Source organism: Gavialis gangeticus, unplaced genomic scaffold (assembly GCF_001723915.1).
Source record: "Gavialis gangeticus isolate Ggan-Ray unplaced genomic scaffold, GavGan_comp1, whole genome shotgun sequence".
Classification (NCBI taxonomy): domain Eukaryota; kingdom Metazoa; phylum Chordata; order Crocodylia; family Gavialidae; genus Gavialis; species Gavialis gangeticus.
Window position 1 is genome coordinate 59,110,359 of NW_017729022.1, and position 9,427 is coordinate 59,119,785.

Sequence of the window (9,427 nt, forward strand, 5' to 3'; positions counted from 1 at the left end):
GAAGATACTCTGAGTTCAACAAAAGATTTTTAAAAAAAAAGGGGGGTTTTTTTTTTTTTTTTTTTTTTTTTTTTTTTTTAAACTATCTGTATTCACTTTTTTTTAGTTTCCCAGAGCTTGAAAAGGCTTTGTTTGATATCGTTATATAAGATGCTTAAAAAATATATTTCTGTTAAATATAAGGATTTTCTCTTTTTTTTTTTTTTTTTTTTTTTTCCTTTTGATAACTTAGCAATATTTATCTTTTTAAAACTTCAAATTTGCTCTGGATTTGCAAGTCTTGGATGTGTTAACATGTGCTTTCTTCATAAGGTCATGAAAGAGTGTGCACTGCCTGGTCCATTAGTTCATTCTTAATACCTCTTTAAGTCTGTGTGAAACAGGCAGGCTTGACTGGCTTTATTTGCATGTATCAAATTGCACCATTAATAAAATATCAATTTCATGGGCCTTCAGGATTCTGCTTGGTGCGCTGGAAAACACTTGAAACCACTGACCAAGACTGGGGGAACCAGTGAATGGGGAGCTAGACCTGCTCTGGCCAGTCCAAAAGCAGCTCAGCAATTTGAAGGGGTAGGGGTAAATAAAACTATTACAGTGTAGATGTGTTTCAGCTCTGTGTTTGAAGAAAATGGCTACTTTATAATAACTTCTGTTTTTCCAGGCAACACTTAAATTAGTACGTCCTGCCACATGTATTTTTCAAATAAGTTAACTGTTTTTGCTGCATGTGTAGTGTAGACACTGTCTTTCTGGCACTGAGGGAATAAAGCATCCTGCCTCTTAACTGGTTTTCAGCTCGTGCTTTCCTGTAGCTTGAAACACCAGCTCCCTGTATTGGAATTAGTGTTGAATCCCTATTTCTCGGTTCTAACAGCAAGCTTTGGCCCTCAGTCATAGCCTTTCCTGCTTGTATCTACTCATCATGGAGCAGATGACATTAAAGAGGTTTTTACTTGTCGACTGATTTTTATTTTGCTGGATTATTATTCATTTAAATTTCTCAATTCACTATTTTCATACTGGCGCAGTACAGTGTTTGTTTTGTGGATTCACTAGAAGAACTTTTTGGAGGCATTTTACTTGTAGGCATTCTAGTGGGCCTGTTCTGCCGTAAGTGTCCTAGTGAGTTGTAAGCCACTAATTTGCATCAAAGGCCTGGTCTCTCCTAGCTTCTGTGTGTACTGGATAGGATAGTTTAGAAGACTCCTCCCTGCACTTCAGTCCCATATAGTTCTTGTCTGTTGTTCCTTCTTCAAGCCAAAGGTGTTCTGGTAGTATAATTACTCTCTCTTTTTAAATCAAATGAGCATCTGGGGTATTGTCCATCTCTCGCCCTTCTGTGGATGCCCCTTATCTTCTCTCATAAGCATTAGAAGTTCCCTTCAGCCTTCTAGTGTAGTCTGGCCTCTGCCTTCTGACCTGCTGGGATTACTGTTTCTTCACCTCCTTCCAAGTGAACTATCCCTTTGCTCCACAGTGGAATATTATGGGACATAATTGATACGGATTTTATGTTGTTAGAAAAAAGTTTAAGTAGGTAAAACCTTGTAACAAGTTTGAATTTCCTACTAGTGCTCTGAACTCTGATTTTAGGGAATCAACATTTATCTGGAGAAATGTTTGGGAAGGGAGAAAGAGGGAACAGTCTGTTTTGATGGAAATGATTAGAATTATGTGCATTTGTATAAGCTAACTCTTCTTGATTAAAAAGTCTTTTGCAAAAGTTTGAGAGAGATTTCTAGGAATGCAGAGTTGGAGCACATATTTGTTATGAAACTTCTCATATTTCATTGAATGTTAGCTGGCTGTGGTGCAGCTCAGAACGGGTGGCTGAACCATCTGTTTTTTTAACTTGCTTCAGCTGGCCTATGGCACATGGATTTGACAGCTGGAGATTAACTTTACTAGCAATTTGCTTCTTGCCTAAAATTTTGCTCACAGTTTTTGCAGCTGTAGAGGAAAAGGAAATTATCTTTACATCAGTGATCAGCTGTTTAGTTATTTTTGTTTTGTTTTTCTTTGCAAACATCCAGACTTAAGTTTATGCTTTTTATCCAATATAGTGGGTACACTAAATGTTTCTTCAAATACAATGACTGAGGAAGAATGCCTCAGTTTTCAGTTGAGAGAAATCAAGAGTCAAAACTTTGAATCCTAGGATTTCAGCATTAGTTGCCATGAGAAGCTTTATTCCAAATGGGGTCAGAAATGATGGGCAGTGATATCTTATTTTGAACTTTAATTTGCATTGGTATTTTACAATTGCATCATTTAAAAAAAATATATATTTCATTTGTTAGTTACCTAGTGTTGGCAACACATGCTTTGTTGATTCTCTTTTCCATCAAGATATAGAAAGTTTTGTACCATCGTTTTGTCTGAATGTAGTTTTAATGATGAGCTGGACTTATGGCAAATACACATATAACTTGTATCAATGGCAGACAGACCTAGAATTTCACTCTTAGGCCATGGACAGATGTACATTTGAAACGCTCCATATTCTGCTCTGGTTTGGTGTGCTTCAGATTCGGAATGCTTCAGGATATGGACAAACATTCAGCAGAGTGATTTTGAATCGCTGCAGTACCATGCAGTGATGTGCTCTGCGGTCGGGGGGGGGGAGTGACAAAAGTGTTGCTTGGTCCTTTAGGTCTGCCCCCAAACCCAGGCAGTAGGGAGGAAGAGTCAGATTTACAGCTGATGCATGCTTCCTTGTGCACTCAGGCTCTGGTCTCCCAGTTCCAAGCATAAAGTGCCACACACAGGGTCATACTCTCCAACCCTGAAGCTGAAGAGACGGGTTCAATTGCATGGGTCTTGGACTCCAGAGATTGCTAAGGATGGCAGTATGCTTCCCACTAGAACTGGGAGATCCTGTTTAGTCTCTACTGTTCTTTTGTCCCCTACCAAACCAGGAGATTAGAGGCAGGTCAGGTTACTTCTCTCCAGCCCTGGTGTTGGAGAAAGGAATTCCTTGAATGATTCCTTGCATGAGATTATCAAGGATGACAGAGTGCACAGGACAGCACTCATTGGCTGTTCACCTGACCCGGCTTCAGCCCCTCCCCCTGTAGGCGGGGGGGAAGGGCAGAGCACTGTGGGATGCCAAGGGACCCATCAGCTCTCCTGTTGCACTCTGACTGTCCAGACATTCCAGGAAGTGTTTTAAAAAAAAAAAAAAAGCACTGCAAAGTTGTTCCTTATTTTTTAAGGATCACTTGGAAGTATTACAGCATGTCTGCATGTTTGCAGTTTGGAGCACTTCAAGCATTGCATCCATCCAGAGCCTTAATGTCTTCTTTCAAAGGGGTATTTCATTTTTAGGCCTACCTGTCAGTATCATGGATGCTACAATTTGATTTTAAACTCTCAAGAATTATATGCTGGTTTCTGTTTAAAGGAGAGCTAGGCATGAGGTGGTAGTGTTCAGAATGCTTATACCTGTGGAACAATGGTCTACATACAATGCTATTGATTCCAATGAGGTGTGGAGCCAGGGAGAGCATGCTGGCGCAGTTGGATGCCTCTTGATTTCTGGGCCTCCCTGAAACCAGCTGCTTGGCAGCATTTCTAGTTGGGCAGCAGTGAGAACATGAATAGACTTCCTGGCTCATGAAAATCTACCTGATTTCTTCTAAATTCATTCCACAGGTGTTAACAACCCTCCTTTTTAATGGTTTTAATGTTCCACTAATCAAGCTAGCCTTTCTTCTGCAATTTAGCTGCCAGTTAGCTGCTCCTGATAATGTAGCTCCTATTTCACAGCCCTGCAGACTATATTTTTAACTGAATAGTATACTCTCAGTCCCTAATATAGTAATAAAACTTCTAGTTGCTTTTTACCTGGAGAAGAAATTGTTGTGTTATGCAGGATGTTGAAGCACATCTGCATTGGGCACATCTACACGTGACTCTGCGTCACCATAGCAATGCTCTACAACGATGTAGCACCCATAGGTGTCTGCACATGACCAACAGTTACTTCACCATAGCAGCATGCTCCCCCATTATAGCGTGCTGCTATGGCAAAGTGGTTGCAAAAAAAACCCCGTGCGCTGCACATACGGTGCAATACAGGTGGTTACTGCACCTTGTTTTGGTACTTCCAAAAAAAGTACTAAAGCATGGTGCAGTAACAGTGTTGCTGTAGGGCAAAGTGTAGACCTGCCCATTGTAACTTGCATAAATTGCTTAAAGGTTCAAAATTTAACCCCTCAGATAGTCACAGTTTTGTTACCTGTTATCTCAGTGGTTCTCAACCTTTTTAGACTCAAGGCACCCCTCCATAGATTTATGAATTGGGCAGCACCCCATTTCAAAGACTAATTTATGTATTATAATACTAACCTCCTTGCAGAGGGTCTAGGCAGCAGAGGCTGAGGAGCAGCCAGGCAGGCTGGAGCCTGAACCTCCATTTATTTCCTCACACCTACCTTTTCTCTTTATCTCCTCACTCCAAAAAGTGTTTCCTAGTACCCCAGGGTGCCATGACACTCTGGTTGTGAATCCCCTGTTCTATCTCTTCTGCTTGTTTATTGCATTAGGTAGTGTCTTGTGACACCAGAATAATAAATGTGTTGTATATGGTTTCAATGCCATATGACGTTGAAAGTACATAGCCTGGAATAAAAATGTACAGCATGATAATCACATTACTGTCCTTTCTTTGGCATAGTGCTGAAGGAGGAAAAGAAATAATATTGCCATCTTATTTTTAAAATAATTAACAAATGTATATCAGTGGAATGATATCTAAGGTTAACATGAATTTATTACCTGTACTTTATTGCAACAGTGAATATGATTCCACCAGAACTTCAGATGGCTTTTTGTTCTATAGGTTATGTATCTGATTATTTAGGATTTATTAATCCACATCGCTTCTTCCTCCACACCCTATTTTAATTAAACCTGAATATATTATAGATATATTGTAGCCAGTAACTGGGACTGGCACTTGGCAAACTAGAACTGCTAATTTCTTTTTTTATATGGCACACACAATTAGGTTGCATATGAACATCGTTCTGTCCTTCCCATCTATTTGTTTACTATACTTATGTCCTGCACCATGTTAAAATTTTGGCCCTAATCCCATAAATTGCTCTGTTCAAATGGATATCTTCACTTAGGTAGCTTCTTTGGGGCTCCATGGAAATTCAGGGTCCATCTTTGTGCTGTATCTTGCATGGCTGATTTCCCACCCATGGCCTTTATGCCACAAATTTTTTTTAGTAGGAAATTTGGGAGTGGGGGATATAAACATTGGATTTGAGGCGTTACTTGCTTGAAACTGATCTTTGTTACATGTGTGTCGTGAGCACAGAATAATGTTATCATTTTATTTGCAGAGTAAGGCAGCTGAAAAGAAAACAAAAGTTTACCATATCGCTAAAGAGATTATGAGCTCAGAAAAAGTGTAAGTGTCAGTTCTGAACTTGATACTTATTTTGATTTATTTCAGTACAACAGTTCAAACATAATGGTTTGCTTTTTGTTGCTTTTCAAACAGGTTTGTGGATGTGCTAAAGCTCTTGCACATTGTAAGTATCTAGTAACATTTGTTCTGTTTAATGTTAAACCTGTATGTTGTAGTCTAATGAACTTCATTTCCCTTAACGTTTCCTCATTTAAAGCAACCTATTAAAACATATTACATGGTAGTGTAAGAATTACTGAAAAATTCCTAGCACTTTTCCATAATAAGTAGACTGGATAAATATATTAATGTTCCTCTCCCTACTCCCCCTTGCCATGATGCAAATGCAGATTTTAATTTAATAGAAGTCTGACTGAATAATAATATATAGTTAATCGTTTTAATCTTGGGTAGTAGGCAATATACATTTTTCTTTTGTAAGAATGTTTCATAAAACTCAATAGCTTTCATTATATATGCCATATATAAAATTACTTATTCATTAGATTATTTTCCCTAGGCTTTTATACTTCATTTGTTACTGTCAAATTATGTTTAGAACTCCAACTATTTACAGGTATTCAAATTGCCTTACCTGGGTATAACACAAGTCTATATAGTACCAATGTCCAAGGATAGAAATGTGCAAATTAATATTTATTCAAGTCCAGCTAGTGCCATTGTGTATCATCTTTACCTTGTATGCCAAATATGAAACAATCATATTTTAGGGGTGTTGGTTGTAGCCGTATTGATCTAAGCACATAGGCAGACAAGATTAAGTGGGTAACTGTGATATCTTTTATTAGACCAACTGAATAGTTGGAAAAATTGTTCTTTGAAAGTTCTTGGGCACAGATATCCTTCTTCAGGCATTTGGAGAGTCTGCTGGTGTTCTCTCAGGGGTCAAATAAAAACTTAAGCCAATATGCCAAATGCAAGTGTGTGAAAATGCAAATGCGTGTCAGGGAAGATCGGCGGGGATAGGAGTTAATGGGTGTAAGACAGGTGCAGGGGGAATAAAAGAGGAGAATGTCAACAGGTGATGAAATGTTAACTGGTCAAATGTAGAGAGGTTACTTGGGGTTATTGGATGGCAGGCAGATTGTAATGTGCCATAAGTCTAGTGTCTATATTTAGTCCGTGATTTTTTGTATCTGGTAGATTTCTGAAGTGAAGTTTGTAGGCTTGTCTAGGAAAGGTATTTTGTAAATTCCCTTTGAAGACTGAAACTGAGAGACTGAGGAGAGAGTGGTTGTCTTGTGAGAAATATGCACCCGCAGGTAATAGAGTATTTTTATTTGATAGATTTTTGGTGTGCATTCGTTCTGGTACACAGTGGTTTGTTTTTTCCTACGTAGTTTCCATCAAGGCATTCATTGCACTGGATTAGCTGTATTACATTTCTGGAGGTGCAGGGGTAAGATCCAGGTCTAGTGATGATTCTGTTGTGGGAGTGGTAGAGATGTGTTGGCAGGCTTTATATTTCTTATTCCAGTAATTGGAATTACATCACATTATAAACCTGCCTGCCATCCAGTAACCCCAGGTAACCTCTCTACATTTTACTGGCTACATTCCCTTCTTTTGTTTCCTGCTTCCCCCCCAAGCTATCTGTCACACCCCCATTAACTCCTATCCCCTCTGATCTTCCTGGCCATGCAATTGCATTTTCACAGCCTGCATTTTGCCTATTGGCTTAAGCTTCTATTTAACTATAGAGAGAACAATGGCAGACTCTCCCTATGCCTGAAGAAGGTTGCCTGTTCCTGAAAGCTTACAGAGAAATTTTTTTCCAACTATTCAGTTGGTTTAATAAAAGATATCACAGTTACCCAAATAACCTGGTCCGCCAGCAAAACAATTGGGTATTGTAAAAACAACGACAAAAGATGAAAGGAATAGTACCTAATGAGGAGTTTAGATTTCTGTTGGCATATGATTTGGGTGTCTAACGCATTGGCAGACCATATAGCCAAAGTGTTAAGAATAGATTATGTAAGCAAGTACATTGATGAATAAAATGTTTTAAATCAGATCAGTGTACTGATAAAATATAGTTTCTTATCATCATTACATTAGCCTTACCTTCATGTTTTTCCAGTCTGCATGTTGAGTACAGTTTATTTCCCAGGGAGGAGAAGTAGTCTTTAACTAATGATTATGTTGTGTAGCACATTCTACCAAATCAGACACAGATGCATTTTTTCCATGCATCCCCTTGAATACAGGAAATGGAAATATTACTAGAATACCTGTTGACTTTTTTTTTCTTTCCCTCTTGAGTAATTTTCTTCTTATAGTATTAGGATTTGAATTTTAAAAAGTCATAGCAGGCAATGATGGTTAATTTATAAATTGTACTTGGCACTGTACTTTTAGTACAAGCCTCAATAATATTAAGTACTGATTGGAACAGAAGAGTTGGATAGACTGAGTTATGGGCTGATAATGTTTAAAATAGCGGAACCTTCAGTTATCAGTTTTTAATTGTTTGCCAGCTGTTAAGTACACTTTACGGTGATCACTTCTCTCTGTCTCTGTCTCGCTTAACCCATAAACTATTTGAGGTTGTGATTGATTGTACTGTGCCTTGCTCAGGGGTGCTGTGATCTTAATGGAGTTTAGCTCTGATTGATTGTAATATAGAAAAGCATGTACAATTTAATCTGGAAAATCTGCACTCAGAACAGGGCTCTCTGGGAAACTTTTTTTTAAAATTTTTGATCATTAAAAAGAGAGCCATCATTCCTCTTGGCAAAGTTTATGGGAACTGGTATTGTGTTTAAGTAGAAGAGTACTCCTGAAGGTTTTGAATACTTTTATTTCTTGTATATCACCTGCACCTTTTTCCCCCAAAACCAGCTGGGGAAAATTGGGGGTACGCATTATATGCAAGGAAAAGGGATTTGCATGGGTCAGGAAATTTGTTGGAGGGGAGTAGTTCTGGGAATTAGTGCTGCCACTGTTCCTTTCCTTCCTTCCCTTTCATACCAAATTTCCATACTCATGGGGATCCCACCACTACCCGTGCACTGAATTGGGCTGATGCACAGGGTTGGTCCATGGCCTGAACCTGGCACGCTGGAGTCCATGACAACACATTTTGGTTCTGGGGCTCTGTGCTGGGTTGGATCTGGCACATAACTGCAGAGCCAAGTACATGACTGGAGCCAGTGTGTGGCCTTGGACTCGGCATGCGAGGCCAGAGCTAGTACACAAGGTCAGTCCCAGCATATGCCCCTGGAGCTGATATGTAGAATCAGATTTGGTACATGGCCTTGGACTAGACATGCCAAGTCCAGTCCAACATGGTTATGGATCCAGCATGTGGTCCCAAACTTGGTGTGTTGGGTTCAACCAGCTTCAGAGCCAGCATGCGGGATCAGACCTGGTGCTTGGCTTAGGGTGTGTATTATATCCAGGGGCATGGTGTATATAAGAATATATGGTGTATATTCCAGAGATGGTAAGATCTTAAAAAATAATTAAGAAAGCATGTTCATAGAACTTTTGCATGCCATTCCAGTTCTGATATGCTCCATTGGTTCCTGTTTCAGACTTTCAGAGCCCAGGCTGAGAGTGCTAGGCTAGTAGTTAAAGCCTTGATCCTCTCTACCTCATCACCAGGGATCTGGCTTTTTTGTTTTCTGTAGAAAAATGCTGGTTTTCCTTTTTAAAGGAGAAAATCACGGATTTTTTTCCTTTGAAGGAGAGGAACGCAAATTTTCTTCATTGAAGCAGAAAACAGCAGGTTTTCTCTTGCAGACTGGCAGCTTTCCAGCCTGCAAGGGGCTCTTTGGGCCTCAGGGGAGTGGGGGAAGAGTGAATGGAGGCAGGGGGTGCCACAAGCCTGTGCATATGCACATGGCTGAGATACAGCCAGGCAGGACAGTGGGAGAAGTTCCAGTAGTTGGATACAGACAAGTCTATGGAATGGGGGTAGGGGTGGAGGGCTGGAGCTTGGGGACTGTTGGGAGTGGGGGGGAAGGAGAGGGGTGT

At 39.7% G+C, this 9,427-nt stretch overlaps 1 protein-coding gene across 1 annotated transcript in view; it reads left to right on the forward strand.

Annotated features, from left to right (window-relative positions):
• FGD6 (FYVE, RhoGEF and PH domain containing 6) overlaps positions 1 to 9,427 on the forward strand; it is a 116,005-nt gene that overhangs the window by 61,026 nt on the left and 45,552 nt on the right. Inside the window, exons 4-5 of the mRNA XM_019515067.1 lie at positions 5,356 to 5,425; positions 5,519 to 5,549. Coding sequence (XP_019370612.1) covers positions 5,356 to 5,425; positions 5,519 to 5,549 — 101 coding nt within the window. The remainder of the gene's footprint in view (positions 1 to 5,355; positions 5,426 to 5,518; positions 5,550 to 9,427) is intronic.